General features: G+C 42.7%; 1 protein-coding gene across 2 annotated transcripts in view; it reads left to right on the top strand.

Annotated features, from left to right (window-relative positions):
• EP300 (E1A binding protein p300) overlaps positions 1–23,226 on the top strand; it is a 61,803-nt gene that overhangs the window by 21,574 nt on the left and 17,003 nt on the right. Inside the window, exons 3-20 of one of the 2 annotated variants that reach the window (XM_064155169.1) lie at positions 3,055–3,231; positions 5,311–5,572; positions 6,316–6,429; positions 7,316–7,552; positions 9,942–10,035; positions 10,363–10,497; positions 10,845–10,962; positions 11,437–11,611; positions 12,493–12,570; positions 13,661–13,770; positions 14,243–14,398; positions 15,441–15,875; positions 16,365–16,553; positions 17,454–17,610; positions 18,181–18,299; positions 19,496–19,735; positions 20,310–20,398; positions 22,698–22,778. In XM_064155169.1, the coding sequence (XP_064011239.1) occupies positions 3,055–3,231; positions 5,311–5,572; positions 6,316–6,429; positions 7,316–7,552; positions 9,942–10,035; positions 10,363–10,497; positions 10,845–10,962; positions 11,437–11,611; positions 12,493–12,570; positions 13,661–13,770; positions 14,243–14,398; positions 15,441–15,875; positions 16,365–16,553; positions 17,454–17,610; positions 18,181–18,299; positions 19,496–19,735; positions 20,310–20,398; positions 22,698–22,778 (2,966 nt within the window). Of the gene's footprint in view, positions 1–3,054; positions 3,232–5,310; positions 5,573–6,315; positions 6,430–7,315; positions 7,553–9,941; positions 10,036–10,362; positions 10,498–10,844; positions 10,963–11,436; positions 11,612–12,492; positions 12,571–13,660; positions 13,771–14,239; positions 14,399–15,440; positions 15,876–16,364; positions 16,554–17,453; positions 17,611–18,180; positions 18,300–19,495; positions 19,736–20,309; positions 20,399–22,697; positions 22,779–23,226 lie in introns of both variants that reach the window. The other variant, XM_064155168.1, reaches the window with a different exon arrangement.

The raw sequence follows: 23,226 nt of genomic DNA, 5'->3' as shown, positions 1-23,226 counted from the left end.
ATGATTCTCAGTCACAGCAAATGGGATGACCATGTTCCAGCTTGTTCTGTGAGGCTGACAAGGGCATCTTGTGTCAGTTGAATCATCTCCTAAATGACCCTTCTCTTGACTCCATCTAGAGTTGCATGCAGGTTGTTGGTGTTAGGTTAGTGGGTCTGTGAAGCAGGAGTGGGGAGCATTGCTGTGAGGTTCAGATGTGGTTCTGCCAGATGTCTGTCTCACCTGGACCAAATGATGGCTGATACTGTGTTGTAGGAGACCTTAAGACATTTGGTTTTATGTATCCTTCTTAGGTATTGATTGAGTATGTGGCTTTCAGAGTAATTTTGGTGTGCTTGCCCTTGAATTTGGCTCATGCTGTTCTGGTCTTTGCCTTTCTTATTGGCCGGGATGGGGAAGTGAGGATTATTCCTGTTGGGAGCATCTGGGATGAACTGGGCATGTCACCTGCTGCTGCTAGGTCCCTGGCTGCAGTGGAGTGGAGGACAGTTCTCAACCCTAGGGCAAGTGAAGCCCTGTGTTTCTGCCATGGAGACAGGCTTGTATGAGGGATCTGGTTTTGCTTCTTAAGTTGTGCCAGTGGCTCATACCTAATAAAACATCAGATCTTTGTGCTGGGCCACATTGATTGTACATTTGAATAAGCCAGATGCTTCACATAAAGTTTGTGTCCAGCTGTGTTGCGGATTGATATGGTCAAACCTCGTTCCTGTTTCATTAGAAAGCTTCTGGTTTGGGTGACATAGCAAAGGTGGGTTTTTTAAGTCTAGGTTTGGATTTCTTCCCTGCAGTCAGCTCAGACCTGGCTCATCAGGGCGCTGTTATTCTGAATACTTTGGTACCATTGTGAAGTTCCTAGCTGTCTGGGGGCATCTCGATGTCTTGCTGGGACATCAAATGTACTTTCAGCCTGTCATTTAAAAAAAAAATTCTATTAAGGCTGATAGCATCGTGAGCTGCAGAAGTCACATGAGGGTGGTGTTAGTGATGGCCAGCATAGGCTGTGCTTTGGTGTGCTCTCAGATGTCAGCTAGCTTTGGGAGCTGTGAATATTAACAAACTTGAAAACTTTGCCTAGAAATTGTTTGGTGTAGGGATGTGCCTGCTTTCAGACCCCCTTTTTTGGTGCCAAAGGGATCAGAGTGTCTTACAGGAAAAAAATCTGGTTTTTTTGGGTTGATTTTGTTTTTCCCATAAAGAAATAGTTCCCACTCAGTCCTTCACTAGGTGCTGACCCTGTTGGTCAATTTGGAGCAGCAGTGACAACAGGAATGAGTCCTGAAAGTGTCTGACTCCTTTCATTTTGCTTTTCCTTTCTGTTCAGCTTGCCCTTGAGATCTTTTTAGTCTGTTGAGAGAGAGGCAGGAAGGGCTTGAGTCTTACCTGTTCTGGTTCTGGCAGCAGCTGCCTCATCGGTCACCGTGTTTGTATTCATCACATTTGAGGCACAGGAGAGATTGTGCCAAAGAAGACAGAGGAAAGGAAGATTATTCTTTTCCTGTGATTCTGCCTGATGACTGCATGGTATCTGCCATGTGTACAGAGATTCTTTTCCTTGCTCTCTAATAAATTACTGCTGTGTGTTATGGGTATTGCTTGTGTGTGGAAGAGGGAGGGCTGTCCTCAAGGGATTTCACTTGTACATATCAGATTCTTAAAGTGGAAAGTTCTTCAGTGAAATCTCTTCCTTTTCCTATGGCTTGGGTTTCATCCTGATTTATTTTGTAAGTGCAGACTGAAGGCTGTTATAAATTAATTGGCAGGTGTTACAACCTGGAAAAAGGAAGTGTTTGGCTAACTGTATGCAGTCTCAGTGCATGTATGCACATAGGTTACTGCCTTGTGCAGGCTGGAGAAGCTTGGTTAGGAGCAAAAACAAGGCAATTCAAGTAGAGGAGGGTGTTTCGAGTATAAAAGTAAGAGTGGTTGGAAACAAACCTGCTGCAGGAGCTTGTATGCACTCTTTGATGCAGGAAAATGCCCAGACTTGAACACAGAAAGCATCAAGGAGGTTGAACATTGTCTAGTCAAATGCTAATGTGGGTTGAAACAATACAGTTCTCTGAAGTATTTTTGTGCCTTTATTGTTATGAGTTACAGCTCCTTGAGACTCCTGCCTGACTAATGGTGAGAATTGGCTAATCTTAACAAAGATCTCCATTTTTCCTGGTCCTTTATGGCTAATTGTTTTGGTCTTAGAATGCCAGATTTCCCATGAAAAGTAGATGAGAATGAAAGGAATGGGGAAAAAAATGTCAGAAGACAAACAACTTTATTGGCAAGGTTGCTACTAACTGTTCTTTAGGTCCTAGGGCATTCCAAGGCAACAAATGGTATATTCTGGTATGCTGAAACTGTTGAATATGCATATAGCTTGTTTGAAATACCAGTCTACTTCCCCTGTGGATGAATGGTTCAATAGATTTGTTTTGTTTGCAGAGTTCCTTTCTACCATCTCCTTTGACCTTTATCACTCACTGCAAATGAGTTAGTGTGCCTGTGCTACTGCGTGGTGTTACTTATGCCTGTGGTGTATTCTATAATTGAAAATAGTTTGCAGTGAAAATGCAGACATGCATTGTTACGACTGTCTGGAGAGGAGCTGTGGGAGTACTAGCAGCTGGGCAGGAGTTTTTTGGGATAAACTTTGCTGATACAAATGAAGGTGGTATTTGTCTGCTTTTTGAGTCTGCACAGATGCCTGAAGCAGGAAAAAAATCTTCCAGGCTTCTGACTTGTGTAGTCTGGTGCAAATTTGTGATTGGGAAAGCTGCATTGAACAAAATCTTTTATATAAAACAAATAAGCAGACCAGTTCTGACCAGGCTGACCTCAAAGGTTGTTGAGTTGGCTTCACTGTGTTTATAGGAATTGTCTGGTTGAGAAGTTAATGTTATGTGTTGAGTAAAGACATGCACATAAAGGAGCAAGGGAAATGGGAACATTATTGCATTGCTGCTAGTTCATGGCTGTGATCACTCTTGCTTCTGTGAGGTAGTAGTCATTTGGCTTCTACGTTGTCTTATTTGAATGCTTTACTATTCTAATTCCTAGATGGGAATGATGAGCAATCCCAGCCCTTATGGCCAGCCATACAGTCAGAGTACCGGACAGCAGATCGGAACCAGTGGACTTGCGCCTCAGATGCAGAATAAAGCTGGGCTGCAGAATAGCTTACCACAGTTTCCAATGGATAAGAAGACAGTTCCTGGGACAGGAATGCCCAATATGGTAAGTAGAATGAAAGATGTCACCCAAAAAAAGTGTTGTAGTAGACCAATGTAGCAGGATGGTCTGGTGTTGCTATGTTACAAGTCTTTGCAGCTGTCACAGCCAGTGTGAATGCATGCTCTGAATCCACGCAGCACACTTAATTCAGCTCTTGAAAAAGCTGATGTGAGGGAGAGGTCTGAGTTGTGCTTTTGCTGTTGGTAAGCTTCATCTCCACTCCTTGCCTTTCAAACCCTGTTAGCAGAGAAAGTTAAACTGAAGTGAGCTTTTCCACCTGTTCGGACACCTCTGCTTTCCTCTCCCATCGCTTCTCTTCCTGTTGGGACTCTTCTCAATGTAGCTTTGTCTTGAGGGCTTTTTGCCTGATTGTACTCACTGGAGAGAGAAGTGTCTCTTTTCAAACGTGTGTTACATATATCAGGGCTTGGAAGCCTCAGTCGTGCGTTTGTTCCTGTTACAAATTACATGAACATGTGCATCAGTCCTGATGTGGGAGGTTCCTTGGTAGTTCTTGCTGTAGTATAGACATATTACTTCCCCCTTTCCTCCCTGCACTGTTACTGCAGCAGGATTTAAGGGAAGGAGGAAGTGAGAGTGATGGGAAAAACAGATGACCAAAAAGTGGAAGGCCTGAGCTTATAAACAAAACGACAGGCCTTGACATTAGGTTCCCTGGATTGAGTTTAACACTGATTTGTTTCATTATTGTAGAGGCTTAAATAGTTCAGGGGTAGGATATGCTACAAGTTCTGCCTTTTTTAATTTGGGGAACAAGTTCACATTTTTGAATACAGCTTGTGTTTCTCCCTGCTTCGAATTCCTTTACCCAATGACCCAGGAGGATCATGCTTGATCTTAGTAACTGCTGTTGCAAAAACCCAAAACATTTCTAGGTAACTTTCATACCTTGGAATTAGTAGAGCTCACTCCTTTGAGTTTGATTTAATGTTTTTAAATTGATCTTGAAACACTGGAGGTCTAGCAAATGAGGTGGTTGTATGAACTAGTAAAGAAGCTGCCAGAATTTGCTATTCAGAACTCCTGGTGTCAAGTTCAGTACAGAGTATGTAACTCTTGAAGTTGAACTGCCACTCAGCTGAACCAAGGAATGAGAAGATGCTGCTGTCTTAGTTGTCCTTTAGAATCACAGGCTGCAAACAAGGCAGTTACGGTCATATTGGAACATAAACAATCTCTGAGGGGACTGAGTAATTGATGAAGTCTCCTTGTGAAATGAAAGGTTAATATTAGTATTGAAGAGCTACAGAAGTGTGGTTTAGGAATGCAGGTAGCTGAGCTCAGAAAATGTGGAGATCTTCAGAAACATCCTCTAAAACCTGCTGTGAAGAGTCTGTTAGAAACCAAAGGCTGTTAAACTGAAGCAATACAAGCAAGATACAGTCCTTGAGCCTCTTTTCTTTGCTGAGTACTCCTCAAATATCACCTGGAAGTCTGGAGAAATAAACAGAAGTGCCAGATGTTGCCATACTTGACATTAGTTCTATGACATATATTGTCCTGGAGTTGTGCTTCATTGGTAGTAGAGACTAGGAAATGCTTGGTTTGAATGCTTAGGTGTGAATTTCCCAAAGGAAAAAGGTTTCCAGAAATGCCTTTTCATGCTCCTTTTGTAGGAACAGTCAAACTGACCTATCTTACACTGAAACAGAGCTTTATTCACTCTGAAAGATCCTTTCTTTTGTTAATGCCATAATTTTGGATGCAACTTTCTAGTCTGCAAAATGTAGAGTAGATTTGAGGTCTAAGTGCTATTAATATTTTCTGGTTGGCCTAGCACTGCAAATTAACCTGTGAACATGTGCAAAGTTCTGCTGCTCTTTGATAAGGCAGGAGCTAGGACTAAGAGTGATATGAGAAGAAATTGTGGCTGGCAGAACTGTTGCTAAGGGGTTTATTTAATATGAGTCATTTAGAGCTAGCGATAGGTGGGCTGTTGCTGTTCCTTTAACCACAGAATGTCATAGCTTTTCCTCTTTGGTTTTGTTGTTGTTTACTTGCTGAGTGGATTATTCTCAACAATAGATGTATTTCTGGGAATTTCCTTTCCACTTTCTCCAGGGCCAGCAGCAGGCTCCCCAAGTTCAGCAAGCTGGGATGGGGCCAGCAGCTTCTCAAGGAATGGGGTCTGGAGCACCGACAGCAGATCCAGAGAAGCGCAAACTCATTCAGCAGCAGCTGGTTCTCCTCTTACATGCTCACAAGTGTCAGCGGCGAGAGCAGGCCAACGGGGAGGTGAGACAGTGCAACCTCCCTCACTGCAGAACCATGAAGAATGTCCTCAACCACATGACACACTGCCAGGCTGGCAAGTCTTGCCAGGGTAAGTAGAGGAGATGTTATGTGGATGTGGTCAACATCTGCAGAACGAGAAGGGCTCCTAGAAAGAGATGGAGAGCTAGTGGGTGGCTTGGGAAATAGAATTTATTGTTTTAAAAATGCCTGAAGAACGGTAATCATAAACTTCTTTTGAGCCTTTAAAGTTTAGGCAAGCTAGAGGGGACAGGGCAGCACAGAGAGGTGAGCAAAGATTCTTTGTTGGCTTTGTATCTCACTGTTAACATCTTGTGAATGCTGCTCTGTTAAGGATGGACACAGCGCAAGAATGTGTAAGTGGGTGTGTGCTTGTCTTCCTTACACAGAAAAGACCAGTCACAAGCAATTGCTAGCCAAGATTTAAGCTGCTACTGGCACTGGAGAATTCTTAGTTTATCCTAGCAGCCAAGGAAAGTGTGTGCTGCCTTTTTGGTAGCCTACGTTTATCTTGGTTGTGCCAGTTGCTCACATCTCAATTGTGTGGTGCAGTCTACCTGATGTATATGGTGTTATCCTTTGAGCTAAGGCGATGCAGGCTCAGGTGCACAATACAGAGCTTTAAAGTAAGCTTTAGTTAAGTCAATAATACTTGAAGAAACCTGGCTAGTTAGTTGTGGGCTATTTCAGATACTACTGTATTGACCTGTATTGTTCTGAGAAGAAATAAATGCTCCTTGCTCAGTTTATGTTGACCATATGGAGATACTGGCAGCAGTTCGTGAAAGTTGTTGCTTCCTCTCCCTTTCTCAGTGGCGCATTGCGCGTCTTCCCGACAAATCATCTCACACTGGAAGAACTGCACGAGACATGACTGTCCTGTGTGTCTGCCTCTCAAAAATGCTGGGGACAAAAGAAATCAACAATGTAAGTTTGTTGGGGGATTCTGTATCCTGAATAAAACACAAAGTGCATATTGGGGGCTGAACTCTCGTACTCAGCTGATAGCAGTGATGCTCTTGAACCAGGAAGCATGTAGTCTAATTTTCCCTTTTCTTTAGAGTAAGTGTTTTTCTGTTGCTGATAGGAAGCTTCCATAAACAATAGCTAACTTCATTGGATTTTGCTATCAGGAGAGTGGTAAGAGTGAACAGGTCATAGTTCTCTCAACCAAACATTTGGCTTTTCACTGCTACCTCTTGGAGCTGGCCAAGTTCTAGAGACTGGCGTGCACACACATAGAGGGTTGTGTCATCGCAACCCTGATTCAATTTAGTATCATTTGTTTGCATTAGATGTCTTTTCCTCATTCCTTGTGTTTTTTTGGTCTGCCTGCCAAAATCTTCAGCAAGATTTCTGTGATTGTTACCTGTATGGACTGGGCTTTTCATCTCTTCTCTTAATGTTACTTTGGGCTCTTCTCATGACTCATATGAGCTATTTCTTGCTTTTTGAAGGTAAAATTTAGGAAAGACACTGCAGTGGCTGCTGAAGAGCTGTATGTACCCTTCTGCCTTTAGCTTGTGACATGGTTTTGCCTCTGTTTTCAGTCTGGAGAAAAGGGGTGTGTCCTAAAGTTGGACTTGCCCATAGCATCTAGAAAGGAAAGCAGTGTGTTATTGGAGTGGCTGGTTGGGTCAAAGCTGTCTTACATGACAGCTTTTCTAGGCCTCTTCCCCTTCTCTACATGCTCCTAGAACAGAGAGATGACTTAGTTCAGAACAGCTAGTGCACTCCTTATGTTCTTTACCTGTTCTCATGGATCCCTTTGGCAACTCCTGCTATCCTTATTAATTTGGTGTGTCTCTTCCAGCGCTGCTGGGCGGAGCTGCAGTAGGACTTGCAAATACAGGCTCCGTGGGCGTGGGGCAGCAGACAACACCCAGCATAAACACTACCAGTCAGATAGACCCCAGCTCTATTGAGAGAGCCTATGCAGCCCTTGGACTGACCTATCAAGGCAACCAGATGCAGACACAGCCCCAGGCTCAAGTGAAGAATCAGCAGCAAGGACAGTCACCACAGAGTCTGCGCCCTATGAATCCTATGAGTAAGTTTATCTGCTAGTATCAAAATACAAACTGCAGGCAACTTTCCCAGGCTATATCAAATGCAAATTTTCTTAATAAGACTGGTTAAATTGCAAAAGGTATGGGCTTTGCAATATTAGACTTGATTAGCAAGCTGCTAAATGGAACCAGGAACATTAGAGGGCTCAGGTGCCTTCTCTTGGAAAAGAAGTTCTCCAGGAAAAGTGTTTTCATTGGAAAAAGAGTTTAGTTTTGTTTGGGGGGATTTTTATTTGGTTATTGTTGTCTTTGTTGTCGTTTAGATATTTGAGAAGCAATTTTCCATAACAGTTATATAATGTTATTTTGGAGATTGATAGTTGCACTGCAGTGCAAGTTTCTGGCTGTCCCTTATAGGTCGCCTGTGACTTTTGTACTGTTAAAACTCCCCCTTCCAATGTGTAAAGCTTTAACAAAGAAAAGACAAAATGAAACAAAACCCACCCAAAAACAAAATAAATAAATTTTAAAAACCAACAACAACAATACAAAACCCCATAAGGTGGGGGGAAGGTTGCTGAGACCTTAGTCTTAAAATGATCGGGATAAAATAATACAGTTTTATACTGTGCATTAGAATGTTTTACACATGGGTGCGTTTCTAGAAGCTCTGAAAAGGTGGTTAAGAGGGGAATTGCAGCTGGTGAGATAGGAATTATCCGGTCATGGCCTACATGACGAGAAGGTATAGTGAAGGAGAAACAGCAGGATTTGGTGAGGACTGCAATGGGAAAAGATGCAGTCCTGAGTAGATCAAACAAATTATTGGTTTGGGCAGTTGAAATGGGAGACTCAAGGCAAAGAATAACAGTAGTATTCTACACCAGCTTGCTCTGAGATGGCAAAAGCAATTTGGGAACAAGAATGAAGTGCCTCCAGCTTCCCTTTCCTTAGTTATATAAAAAACTTGGTTGTGATATTAGAGGTGTGTATTAGGCTTGATATATTTAACTTGAGTGGGCTTCTCTTGTACACAGTGTCTAATTTTGCTTGAAATACAGATTCTGTAAGATTCAGATGTCCTAAATACATGTGAAGCTTCATAATTCTTCCATGCTATCCTCAGCTTCACAAATTGATCTATTCAGAATCTGCAGACAGAAATACGCTGCATTTTTTCTTCATTATTTGAGTCTTAACTGTAGAGTGTGAAGAAAACAGGTATATTTTTTAAATGATTGAGATCTGCAGCGATCCAGAAAAAAACACATTTTGGTACTAACAAATTGCTAGAGATTTTTGCTGCAAAGGATTGTCACATTTTCCTTGACTGAGGTTAGTTGTGGTATCCTTAAGTACAGAATGGGTGAGAGGGGCCTTGTCAGATGCAGATGGTAGCTGATGATACAAGTTTTTGAAGCCTTTATGAAATATATCTGAAGCCCCTGAATGACAAAAAACCACCCTGCCAAAAGCAGTGACTTCAAAGCAAAAAAATAACCTGAAGGTAAGGGCTCTAGTACATAACATGAGCCAACAGTGTGCCCAGGTGGCCAAGAGAGCCAGTGGCATCCTGGCCTGCATCAGGAATGGTGTGGTCAGCAGGAGCAGGGAGGTCATTCTGCCCCTGTACTCTGCTCTGGTTAGACCACACCTTGAGTACTGTGTTCAGTTCTGGGCCCCCCAGTTTAGGAGGGACATTGAGATGCTTGAGTGTGTCCAGAGAAGGGTGATGAGGCTGGTGAGAGGCCTTGAGCGCAAGCCCTATCAGGAGAGGCCGAGGGAGCTGGGATTGGTTAGCCTGGAGAGGAGGAGGCTCAGGGGAGACCTTATTGCTGTCTACAACTACCTGAGGGGAGGTTGTAGCCAGGAGGAGGTAGCTCTCTTCTCTCAGGTGGCCAGCGCCAGAACAAGGGGACACAGCCTCAAGCTACACCAGGGGAAATTTAGGCTGGAGGTGAGGAGAAAGTTCTTCACTGAGAGAGTCATTGGACACTGGAATGGGCTGCCTGGGGAGGTGGTGGAGTTGCCGTCCCTGGAGCTGTTCAAGGCAGGATTGAACATGGCACTTGGTGCCATGGTCTAGCATTGAGCTCTGTGGTAAAGGGTTGGACTTGATGATCTATGAGGTCTCTTCCAACCTTGGTGATACTGTGATAACAATTGCACCAGATTGGAATTGCTTGTTTGTGGAGAAGTTCAGGAAGATGTGCAGAGCAGTACTGTGGTGTGATGCTGCACCTGGACATCACTGGTGCTGTGCTTCAGTTTCTGTTTGTAAAAGGAGGGGAGGGTAAGGAGTGCAACACAAACTCCCTTCACAGAAATCGAAGTACTTAAAAGTCTAGGTCTTTGGTATTGATGAGCAATTGCTGATTTGTACAGCAAAAGGACTGTTCATGTGAGAATTCTTATTCATCTGTTTTCTAGGTGCAAATCCACTGGGAGTGAACGGAGGAGTAGGAGTTCAGGCTCCTAATCTGCTGCCGGACTCGATGTTACATTCGACCATGAATTCTCAAAAGTAGGTTGAATTATTCTTTGCACCCCAGTGATTTGATCTCATGGCACTTCTTGCATAAACAGCAGGGTAAATGCCATTGATGGCTATCTGTCCCTTTTGGATTTTGTAGCTTTTGTTGCAGTTTGCCAAATCCTTGGGTAGGACAGCATGTACTCTTTCATGGCCTTGTTTTGGTGTCTGTGCAGCTATTTCTGCAGAGTTTGTCCATTGATTATGGAATGGCTGAACTAGCACTTTGTCCTAACATTATTCTAAAAGAGGTTTTGACTGTAAGATGACTAAGCTTGGACTAGACTTTTGCCCTCAGTTCTTGCTCTGTTTTTGAAGCCCCATGATGAGTGAAAGCACCAGCGTTGCCAGTTTGGGAGCCATGCCAACAGCTCAACCATCCAATACTGGAATTCGAAAGCAGTGGCATGAAGACATTACTCAGGATCTCCGAAACCACCTTGTTCATAAATTGTGAGTAACTGATACCAGTCTCCTGTTAAGTGAGTGGCTGCTGCTGAAGTGCACATGTGAGGCATGGCTTCCGTGGTTAGAAGGCGAGTGAGTTTTGTCAGGGCCCCTGAGAAGGGAAAGTAAAGCCTGAAAGACAGAGCTGCATCTGCCGGTTTGGGGCTATTGTGTTGTAAGTGTGCCACTCTGTACTCAAGCCCACGTGGGGGGCAATGTACCCCAGGAGAAGTAACAGAGTGTTTCAGGTTTGCTTGCTGCTTTTGTATTTGTATCATGAGCATTAGTGCTGATGTTCCATGCTGGGGACGTGCTAATCACTTGTGTGTGGTGTTTGGTTGTTTTTCATTCAGAGTCCAAGCCATATTTCCCACTCCTGACCCAGCAGCGCTGAAGGATCGGCGTATGGAGAATCTGGTGGCCTATGCTCGGAAAGTGGAAGGGGACATGTATGAATCAGCAAACAGCAGGGTAAGATGCTGCCTTCTGTTGTCCAGTTATGTGTCTCTCTGCCGTGGTCCCACAGTAGTAAGGGAGGAAGAGGAATGAAGGGACAGATGAAAGACCCAGGCTGAGAAAGTGTGTCTTCAGAGGTTGCTGGAGTCTACCCAGCCAGCTTCTGGCTTCTTCCTTTTTGTGTGCCTGTTGGGGTGTGCTGTGTGTGACGCTTCTTGGGGTTCCCTGAAGGCATGAACCTCTTTACTGTGATTCTCTCAAAGAAGTGTTGGATGTGAGAAGATAAATGTCTGCTGTTGGTTTATGTTCAACAGTGGTGCCCCAAGCACTGCCTTTTTCAGCCCTATCTGACCAGCAGCCCCTACAAAGGAAGAGCTACTCTGACCCAAGCATAAATGTGTGGAAGGCTTGTTTTCCAAGCCTGAGTCACTGGAGCCTGTTGCCTTCATTTAATGTGCCATCTTTCCTGGCTTGTGTTCCTCCCAACAGGCAGAGTACTATCACTTGCTAGCAGAGAAGATCTATAAGATTCAGAAGGAGTTGGAGGAGAAACGAAGAACGAGGCTGCAGAAGCAAAGCATGATTCCAAATGCTCCAGGCATGCCACAGGCTCCCATGAATCAAGGGCCCAACATGGGACAGCCCCAGCCAGGGATGTCTGCAAGTAAGAACAGTTGGCTCACTGACTTGTGCAGAGGACTTGTGTACTGTCATTTTGGGAGGCATGAATAGGACATTTTGGTTGCCTTTCTTGTTCATAGGTACCTGGCTTGCCAGAAGTTAAAGCAGAACTTTATTTTCTTTGAAAGTACTTGCAAAATCTTTGCCTTTCCCCCTCCCCACCCTGACAGTGCAGCAGGGTCCAGTAGCTCCAGGCATTTGCTGTGTTCAGTTTGTCTCGGTTCTTGTTGTCCAGCTTAAATTTGATTGTTTCTTGGTAAATCTAGTTCTGGGACTTCTAATGCTTGAAGTTGGAGCAGGATATGTTGAGATGCATTACCAAGATTCAAGAAAGGTCGATGCCATGACTTGATTTGCTCTGACTTCTATAGAAAGTCAGTCTTCAGGAGATGGGATGTTTTGGGTAGTTATGTAGTCCAGTAATTCTCAGCCTTCAGAGCTTTGACAAACACTCTGAACCGTAGAGCTGTCATAGTGTTTTAAATCTAGAGGTGTGGTAGTAATGTAGAGTGGTCTTGCAGAGGTTCACGTAGTCTGGAATGTTTGGGAGCTACTGAGTTTATTGTCATTTGATAACATAATTCAAATTAATCCTCTGTTTCTGAAAGCTGACTCTTAAGTCTGAAGATATTTTTGCCAGTGGGATGTGCTTATGTTTTCAAGGGAGATTTTGGTTTCATTTCATGCTTCGATGACTCGAGAGTTACTGGACTGTGTCTGTACTCTGGCAGGGAGGTGTTACTTGTGGTTTTTTTTCTTTTACACATGAGTTTTAATTACAATTTCCACTAAAATGTTTGATAGATAAAGCCTGGTGGTCTTCTAAATGCCGTAATCTTATTCCACTATCTTTTGTCTTTCCAGATGGTCCACTTCCAGACCCAACCTTGATACGTGCCAATGTGCCAAACCAGATGATGAATCGCATGCAGGCACAGACAGGTAAATACCTGAAGAAAATTAGCTGCTGTGATTTCAAAGGGGTCTTGGCATTGGGCAGCTCTTGGTGAAGCGTCATAGCCCTTGCTTCACCTGTAGTTTCTCTGTTTGATTGAGAAAATAGCTAGCTATATTACAAAATATTTACAGAAATATATAGCAAGGTAGGTGTTGGTCTCTTCTCCCGAGTAGTTAGCAAGAGGGCATGAGGAAATGGCCTCAAGTTACACCAGAGGAGGTTTGGATTGGATATTAGGAAAAAGTTCTGTACTGAAAGAGTGTTAAAGCATTGGAATAGGCTGCCCAGGGAAGTGGTGGAATCACCATCCCTGGAGGTCTTGAAAAAACTGTAGATGTGGCACTCTGGGACATGATTTAGTGGGTATAGAGGTGATGTCTTGACAGTTGAACTTTGGCATCCTTGTGGTCTTTTCCAAGCTTAATGATTCGATTCTATTCTATGTGATACATATTTATATTTAAAACTATTTATACTTCTCTCTAACAACGTTTCACAATTTACACTTAAGCTGCTTGCTTTGTTAATAAAGAACTTGATACTTGTGGAACTTTTGATCATATGAACATTGTATGATGAGGTCAGTGAAACAAGCTTAGCTAGCTTAGATGAGAACATGTTGATGGCAGAGGGAAGATGGTTAAGAATTATTGCTCAGAAGCGAGGGCCAGGACCTTTGTTACACGTTCATGAAATATTGCAGCCGACATACAGTGTTAACTCTGGAAGTGAAGGTATGGTTTGGGATTCAGTATGTGAATATGTAATTAAGGCAATGCAGCTTCTGTAGAAAATTGGTCTTCAGAGGTTTGATAGCAGTGGAAACAAGTCTTTGAGGCAAAAAGCCTAGTCTGTATTCTGATGGAGCTTGGACATTTTAGATTTAAATTTATTCCATGTGACTAACTGGTTGATAGAAAAAAAAGCACCTTTGTAGTGTTGCGTCCTTGAAAACTGGTTGCTAGAAAATGAAATTAGTAAGAAACTGACAGCACTTCTCAAAATGTTAAATGGTGCCCAGAGGAGAATTCAGGCCTTTGTTTATAAGTGTTCTTTTTTGGCATGATTGCACAGGAATGAATCAGTTTGGCCAGATGAACATGCAGCTGTCACCGATGGGACCCCGGCAAACCCCTCCTCTTCAGCACCCTGGACAGCTAAGCCAGGCTGGGGCCATGAACCAGGTCAGTGTGCATTTGGTCCAGGCTGCTGAGCTCATTGGTTTCCTTCTCTTGGCTCTGATTTCCTTTAAATAAGTACTTCCCCATTTTTGAAACAAAGCACTATTTCTTCACTCTCTTGACTCTTCTCTTCCTCCTTTTGTGCCTCTGCTAAAGATCTCTCTCGTCTGTGGTAAGACTTCAGGTCTTGTCGGTAGAAGTTACCTAAAAGTTAAATAGAAGTAGCTTTTTGTGCTACTTCAATAATAAGTCACAGTTGCAGTCTGAAATCAATATCCTTTTCCTTAGCCTACAAGGGAAATCATCATAATTCTTGTCTTTTGAGAGGGGCTATAAGCAGGTTTCCCATATTGTATCTGACAGATAAGCAACAAACATCAATTTCTGCAGCAAGATCAATGTTGTTGGTTGTTTGATAATATGTTATGGAGGTTTGAGCACACTGCATGAAATGAGTTCCTTTCTTTTGCAGCAGATGGGATTTCCTTCACGTATGCAGCAGCCAGGGGTTGGTCAGCCTTCTGGTCAGAACCAGTTTCTACAACAGCCTCAGTTTCCAGCGTCCTCCCCGGGAATGAACACAACAAGCATGCCAATGACTCAGCCTGGCAGTCAGACACCAGTTTCTCAAGTAAGTTTCTGGTTTCTGGCACTGCTATCAGTGGGCTCTGTCATATACTCATTTCATTGCTCAGTTTGTAGTAATGGAGAGCAGCTCGCTTTCTCTAGGTGCTTTTGGGATTATAGTCACCCAAATTCATAGAATGAGACTGCATTTTTCTGATGTAGAACTGGGAATGGCAAGGGTAAAACACTGTTGGCTGTTCTCAGGCTTAAGTGTGGCAGAGAAACCTTTTAAATCTTTGTTTTCATGGAGCAAAGAGGAAGTTGTTACTCAGCATGCAGTTGTTAAGAATTTCTTGCTGAACCGCAAAGCAGCAGAGCCTGAGAGATGGTGAACTAAGTCATAAAAAGGCTGTCTATCCAGGAGCAGTGTGTTTGGCTGGCTTTGGGGGATAGGAGGGTTATCACTACTGAAGATCTGAAATAGCAGTTTCCTTTCTGTCCTTTCCCTCTCCCTTTTCAGCCAGAACCTTTCAGGCCAGGAAGAAGTAGGGAACGTCAGTTTGCTTCTCGTTGATGCTTCTTCCTAGTTTGCAGGCAAGATTATTGTGGAGTGACAGCTTCTTTTCCTTCACCAGTACAGTTTTCCTGTAATCTATTCATGGTGCAGTTACAGCTGTACTCATTTCTGATGATAAATTCAGTTTTCAGTCTTGGGGGTGGGGGCATGGGCACACTAAGTGTATTTGAATGCAGTTTTCCACTATGGTGTATTGTCCCATAATCAAGATGTACAAATCTGTACATTTGGGAATGCTTTACAAGCTGGGAGTGTAGGTGGTTGGTGCTCTTTAAATGTATCAGCAAGCATAAGTTACTCTATTGGAACTTCTTTCAGAGCTGACTAAATTACAAACAGCTTTTTGCTCACGTGGAGCAAAATAAAATGAATAGACCATTTCTCCTTTTGAAATAAGAGGTTTTTAAAAACCAAAGAATTTGTCACACCTCTAAAAGTATGCCTGTAGCTGTAGGAAAGCAGCCATTTGGCAGTAATTTGTCACTTTTCTCCTTCAAGCCGTCGCAAACGTTTCCTTGTTACCCCACAGGCACAAATGACCAGCGCTTCCTGTCCTGTGAATTCTCCTGCAATGGCTCCGGGTTCTCAGGGGAGCCACATTCACTGCCCACCTCTTTCACAGCCTCCCATGCACCGTAATTCTCCTTCTCCAGTACCTAGTCGAACCCCAACACCTCACCACACACCCCCAGGCTTGGGCTCGCAGCAACAGCAGGCAGCAGCCAATGCTGCCCCCACGCCTACTCCTCAGGCAATGCCACCTGGACCACAGTCACAAATTATACACCCCCCTCAAAGGCAGACTCCAACGCCTCCACAGGCACAGCTGCCTCCACAAGTCCAGCCTCCAGTTCCAGTTACTCCTTCTGCAGAGCAACAGCAGCAGCCCTTGTCACAGCAGAGCACGACTGCATCTGTTCCCACGCCAACAGCACCGCTGCAGCCTCAGCACCCCACCACACCTGTAAGGAAATACTTGAACTGTGCTTTCCCTGCAAATAGTTCAGTGTAAAGTTTGCTTTTCAATTGGTCTTTTATTTTGGTGTAAGTTTCTGATAAGGACAGTCACTCCTGGCATGTTTAATATCAAAATGAGTTGGGTTTTTTTGCATCTAGACAAGTCTGTAGATCATCTGAGGTTTCCAGAATTGTAGTGCGTGTTTTGAAATTCACTGTGAAACATGAGTGAGGTCTTCAGCTGTGTCTATACACAGCTAGTATTAGTATACAGTATGGAGCCAGTGTGCAATTCTCCTTGTATCAGGCCTTCTACTGTATGTTTTTTTTATAACTGAAGTTGTGCAGCAATTTATGCTTCAGGGGAAGCAAGTAGGACTAGAGTGCATTGGAACTTGATGGAAATGCAGTATTGGTAAAGGTACAGTAGAGAAATTAAAACCAAGCAACCAAGCTTATTAAAAGTCTACTTGTTATATGTGTTTTGTTCCCTCAGCTTTCACAGCCAGCTGTAAGCATTGATGGGCAAGTATCCAATCCCCCATCTACCAGCAGCACAGAGGTGAACTCTCAGCAGACCGTCCCAGAGCAGCAGCAGCCACCCTTGCAGGAAGTGAAAATGGATATTAAAACAGAAGAAGGGGAACCAGAACAAACAGAGCTGCAAATGGAGGAGAAATCTGAGGTGAGATTTCCAGCCAGCTGTTGAATAGAATATCTAGTGCTACTGCATGTTTTCCTTCTCCACACAAGCCATTCCTCACAGACTTCAGCCTGCTCCTGCTATTTTGTTTCTTGGCATCATCATCTTCCTAAAGGAGGAGCTCTGTTTTCTGGTGAAATGGTGGTAGAAGCCAGTGGCCACAGAAAAGACCATAATATTGAAGCTTTTTGGTAAATGCCAGTGTAAGAGGGCACTAGGGTCAGTCCTTCAGATATTACTAACAGTTGTTATTGTGTAAATATTGGAATAGCATATATTAGGATGAGAGGAAGTGACCTCAAGATGTGCCGGGGGGAGGGTTAGGTTGGATATTAGGAAAAGTTTCTTCACTTAAAGTATTGTCAAGCGTTGTCTGCCCAGGGAACTGGTTGAGTCACCATCCCTGAACATACTCAGAAAATGAGTAAATAGGATGCTTAGCAACATGGATTCATGGTGGACTTGGCAGTGGTAGGTTTATGGTTGGACTCTGTTACCTTAAAGGTATTTTTCAACCTAAATGATTCTGTGATTCTATATGTTCTGTGAGTCTACTGATGGGCTGCTTATCATTGACAACAGTTAAAACATGGCTGTCAGCAGCATTATTCTAGCAGTCCCAGTGTGCAGGAGACTGTCAGACCTGCCTGAAGAGCTGCATGAATACCTGTGTGCCTACTTGCAGCTGAGAACTGGCTAGCAGCTCATCATGGCTAATACCGCAGTGTTCAAAGATGGACATCTGCTCGAGTTTTAGGCAAGTCTTGACTACAAACTAGATACCTTAATCCTAGGGAAGAGTGGTGGGCAGGACGGCAGGTAGGTTTAAAGGAGAGAAATGTGCATGTGTGACTAAGTGACGCACTCCAAACTACTTTTCAGGTTAAAGTAGAACCTGTTGTGGAGGAATGTAAACCAGACCCAATGGAGCAAGAAGAGAAGAAATCCGAAGTGAAGACTGAAGTTACAGAGGGGGAAGAAAGACCTACTACTCCAGCTACTCAGTCATCTCCAGCAGCTGGGCAGTCAAAGAAAAAGAGTAAGCAAGGGAGCAGTATTTTCACAAATTCACTGCATCTCTCTAGAGAAATCTGCAGGGGAAGAAACCCTGAGCTTTCTTTATTAGTGTTCAGACTTAGATGGATTGGGTTTTGTGACTTTGGTTCAGTACATGGAGAAACACGTACCAGACAGAAGTACTTAGTACACGTGCATGTTGTTGGCTTTGAGCATGTTCTTTAAGGCTTTAGTACAAGACCTTAAGCTGTAGTAGAATTGTCAAATCTCCATTGTATCAACATACTCCTCCACTACAGATTTTCTGGACAAAGTGTGGGGTTTTTGGGACTTCAGAGAGGGGCCATATCTAGAATGTAAATTGGCTCTATCAAATTTAGCAGCAATGGTAAAAAGATTCTTGTTAATATTTTGGCCATCCAGGTAATCATTTTAATATCCTTCTCAGAACTAAGTGTTGCAGAGGATAAAGCCATGCAAAGTAACTTAAACCCATTGTCTGTAGTCTTTTTCTACAGAGCTCTCATTTTCCAGCAGTTTTCTTCCTCACAGCTGTTTTTGCTGCCTTTCTGATGTTGATTGTTTTTCAAAGTTTTCAAGCCAGAAGAGCTGCGGCAGGCGCTTATGCCAACACTGGAGGCACTTTACCGTCAGGATCCAGAGTCTCTTCCATTTCGACAGCCTGTGGATCCCCAACTACTTGGAATTCCTGTGAGTGTCTTAGCCAGGATACTTTCCTGGCTTTAATTCAAAGCCACTCTGTTATGGCATACCTGTTTGAGAACAGCTTAAATCTATCTTGTTAACATTTCAATATTGATGCCTTTGAAGGGGTTTAGTTTAGGCAGTGGAATATGCAAGGTCTGACTAAGGAAAGTTTGTTTTTTCACAAGTTTGTTTGGTTCTGTGTTCCTTTTGGTGAGTAAGCAGGTGGTGCCATACGTGGAACTGATTACCAATAGATTCCTCAGTGCTGTGTGGGCTTTTTTGGATGTTGCTTCATATGGTGATGCTTCTATTGCCAAATTTCCTAGGTGCTTCTTATCGTTTATAAAACCTGATGGAATAAGTGGGAAGTTCAACAGCTGATGACCACTCAAAATAAATAAATGATTATTAATCTGTTACAAGCAAGGAAGAGACTATCCAAGTTACTAATTTTGGTTAGGTCAAATACTTGCTTGTGTTAAAATTGTCTTCAGAAGACATTACTACTACTTTTCAAGGAATCTGTGTTTTAATTGACCACACAAGTTTACTCTTTCAGCACAAATGTGTATGCATAGAAGTCCTACTTAGGTACTTTGGACACAGTTTTTTCTCTGAAAGGTTTTTTTTTTTGTTTAAGTGTGGTCTTTAAGGTTAGGTACTACAACAATGTAAGGCCTGATCATGTTTCACAAGTATGCATAAATAAACTCGTAATGGGCTGCCACATTCTGAGAACTGTGACAGAATTGGTCCCATAACCAAAGGGCAGAACTGGAAAAAGGTATTCTTCAGATGAGACATGAAATAACTTCTTATTTCTTCGGGTTGTCTGGTCTTGTAAAACCAGCCTCTGTCTATTACTGCTCTAGTGTGCATCCTTACATCAGCGACTGCAAAAACATTGCCTTTTCCTACTTTATGTAATAATTGTTCTGCTGATTAAAATTACAAGTGGCTTTATTTCTTAACGAGTGGAAGAGCCATAAAGCCTGAGAATAATGAAAAGAAGGCACTGGGGAGGGATATGCTATTGCTTAGAGATTTCATTGTGTGTCACAATCAGTTTGAGAATCAAGTCAGGGAGGAACCTGTTTTTCTTGATGCGCTGCAGAAGAATTTGTATGCTGAGAACACGCAAGCTCTCATGTCTCAACCGAGTTCTACAGCGGTGTTTTGATGCACTGTGATTCTTGCAGGATTATTTTGACATAGTGAAGAACCCCATGGACCTTTCTACTATCAAGAGGAAGCTAGACACAGGACAGTACCAGGAACCATGGCAATATGTAGATGATATCTGGCTCATGTTCAATAATGCCTGGCTTTATAACCGCAAAACATCCCGGGTATATAAGTACTGTTCCAAACTGGCAGAGGTGTTTGAGCAAGAAATTGACCCAGTTATGCAGAGCCTTGGTTATTGCTGTGGAAGAAAGGTAAGGAAAGATTGGGTTTTTTTTGAAGTCTGCTGCTTGCTTTCTTCTTGATATTGAAGGAGGGAGAATAGAGCAGTTGCAGTTGTTAGCAGTTACAGTGTCAAAAATTTTGCAAGTTTACCAGGATTTACCAATCCTGAGTAATCTTATTTTGAGGTTTTTATGGACCTTCTAATTTTATCTCGTGCTTAAATTATCTATTTATATATATAAGCCCTTTAGGGAAAAAGTCAGTAACTGAAGGCTTATTTTGATTAGGGCCAACTCATTTGCCATTGCAAGTTAAACAGATGAGGGTTTGTTACTGCAGAAGAAGCACTCTCTATTTCTCCATGTACTGAGATTGTATTTCCATTGTCTTAATGTGATATGCTTTTCATCTTTGGGGAAGAGCTAACTTGAGAATAACAGCCCGCTGAATGTTTTATTTGTGCCTAGCACTTCATGCAGTTGTGATGCTGTGAGATCTGTGCATGATGCAGGGTGAAAGTTACTGTTGGCTAGGTCATGCTTATTCCCATGGAGAGCATGTAGAAACATGTATGAGTACTAAACAACCCACTCCTCTTTGCAGTTGGAGTTCTCACCACAGACCTTGTGTTGCTATGGCAAACAGCTATGCACGATCCCTCGAGATGCCACTTACTATAGCTACCAGAACAGGTAAGGAAAAGTCCCTTGGTGCAGCTTTGTGCATGCTGCAATCAATCTGTTAAAACCATGCATGTATTTACCTATACACCCTCTTTATATGTGTACTCCTTTGTGTTTTAGGATAAAACTTCGCTGAAAGTGCCCTTGAATAATTTATCTTTCTGCAAAAGTTAACAGCAGCCTTTGGTCTTCCTCTTTTTGTTTGCAGAAATAGGATGTTTTACTGAATTTTTGTTGTGCAGTTAATTAAATCCTACAGTTACCTACAAAACATTTATGCAAGTCTTTGCTTCCTACCATGCAGCAACATTTTTCACGCAGAACACTGAGTAAACTATGCAGCAAGTGTATTAATGATCATAATACATGTTATACTTGCTTTTTGCTGGTGACACTAAAGTGCAAACTTATTTTTGTGGTGCACACCTTCATTGGAAGATTTGTGTGTTCAGATTTCCAGTAGATGGATGTTTTTTCTCCTGAAGTTTCTTACAGTAGCTGTCAGTGGCTGAAATGCTGCAACTTCTACAGCTCTTTTGGATATTTATTTTTTTAAAACTTGGGAGTTAAAGTCTTTAAACATACTGTGAAAGAAGGTTTCTTGCTAGATATCTCTTTGCCAGTTGGGAAAGCAAAGCAGGAAGGAACAGGAAAATGTATGCTTCAGTACTCAGATATCACTTGGCCTGAGCAACAGAAGGCTGCTTTCAAACTGTTGCCTCCATCAATTTAGTTCCTACTCTCTGTTCTTTCCAACACCTTAAAGGATCTCCTAGAACAACAAAACCAATTTTTTTTCCCTGAAAGCCTAGACGTTTTTGCAGTAATTGTCATTTTCTTAAGCGCCTGTTCACGTGAAAGCAACCAAATAGTTACATCCTTAATCTTATGTTCATGATAGTTTTGTAGCAGTGAATAGATTTTTCTAGGAATGCAGTAGAAGAAAATAAGCTTGTAGTATCCCACAGTAACTATTGTCATTTTAGATGTAGTGTAGAACTTTTCATAATGAATCTTCTGCTTATGTTGATCAGTTGCAAGCACTATTATTCAAACTCTGGTGTACTTTACCTATTTTCAGACATTAGAAGGGAATGTTTGCATTGTAAGAGGCATGCACACATGTGACTTGTAAACTGTTACATGCATGCATATATTTCATGCACAGTTTCTCTGTGTTTTCTCAGGTGAAACCTGGGAGGGAGGGTTAAGAGACCTCCTATTTTGGCCTAAATGGTTACTGTTGTGTAGTTTGTGTGGCTTTATTATTAAGTTGTTCAAATTTTCTTCTTCTTTCTATTTTTGGGTGTCTTGTGCACTCAATTAACATGCCTTAGTAATGGAGAGGCCACAGTTTAGGAACATTTTTGAAGGCTAGGGTTTAATCTTGAATTACTGTTTTATTTGAGTATAAATCAACTCTTCTCCTGTAATGCTTTCTCTTTTGATGCCTGGACTGTTCTACACTCAGAACTGGGCTACAGAACCATACCAGTGTAGAGCATTATGTGTGTAGTTAGTGTCAGGTATTTAGTTAACGTACAATTTGATAGTTCTGTTAGTGAGGTGTGTAAGATCTTTGAGGACAGATTTTATTGTTCTTGAAGCTTCTGGTGTTTGGCTTTCTCTTTCAACTGGGGGAGAATCCTGTAGCCTTTCAGCATGTATGCATTTAAGATAGAAGGCTGTCCTTCTTCCACTGACCTCCTGCAGATTCTCCTGCCAGTAGAACTGCTGTCCTGATATACAAGTCAAAGTAGCAGTTCTTCCTTCCTTCTGCTCTTCCCCTTTCTCATTTTAATTATTTGCTGTACGTGGCATGGATGATTAAAATGAAGAGGGTATGGGTATGCTAAAATGGAATACTCTTGTTTGATTTGCTTTAACATTTGCTGCTTGTGAACCCATTTGAGAGATCTAATGCTAATATGTGCTTTGCCTTGGCTTTCTGCTTTGTGTTGTCTTGTCCTGCTGCTGTGTTTTTGTTTTCGTCCTGCAAATCCCCATTTCTTTGTTTGTTTGTGTGTATGTTATTTTTATTTCTCCTTTGTGCTTGTCATTGTCTGCACTTGGCTTTGATTGTGCCAAAAAAAAAAAACACAAAAAACCAAACCACCAAACAAAAAAAAAATCCCAAACAATCTGGGGTCCATAAATCTGCATCATTGAATATCCTTGTCGCCGTTGATGACCTGCTCTCTGCTCCTGTCCCTTCCTTGGCCTGCTGTGATTGGTGACTCCGTTGCTTGACTTGGGCTGTTTTGTGTGGATGGAGCAGTTCACCCAAATATGGCCTTCTTGCTGACAGGTATCATTTCTGTGAGAAGTGCTTCAACGAAATCCAAGGGGAGAGCGTTTCTCTGGGAGATGACCCATCACAACCTCAAACGTGAGTTCTTGGTGCTTGCTTGGTCTGCGCGTTCATGAGCTCTGGTGTGGCCTGTAGTGCATTCTCAAAGGGAAGGAGTGTAGTTTGGGATAACTCTTGCTGTTTGTAAGGTGTTCTCCTGCCCCTCTAGTCTGCCCTGCTGAGGCTGCATCTGGAGTACTGTGTCCAGTTTTGGACCTCCCAGTTCAAGAGGGACATAGAACTGCTTGAGAGAGTCCAGCATAGAGTCACAAAGATGATTAAGGGAATGAAGCATCTCTTTTACAAGGAGAAACTGAGGGAGCTGAGGCTCTTTAGCTTGGGAAAGAGGAGACAGAGAGGTGACCTCATCAGTGTTTATAAATATGTAAAGGGTGAGTGCCAGGAATCTGGAGCCAGGCTCTGCTCGGTGATGCCCAATGACAGGACAAGGGGTAGTGGGTGGAAGCTGAGGCATAGGAAGTTTCAT

The sequence above is a fragment of the Pogoniulus pusillus genome, chromosome 15, assembly GCF_015220805.1.
Source record: "Pogoniulus pusillus isolate bPogPus1 chromosome 15, bPogPus1.pri, whole genome shotgun sequence".
NCBI classification, from domain to species: domain Eukaryota; kingdom Metazoa; phylum Chordata; class Aves; order Piciformes; family Lybiidae; genus Pogoniulus; species Pogoniulus pusillus.
The sequence above is the reverse complement of the archived record's forward strand: the minus strand, read 5'-3'. Positions and strand labels throughout refer to the sequence as shown.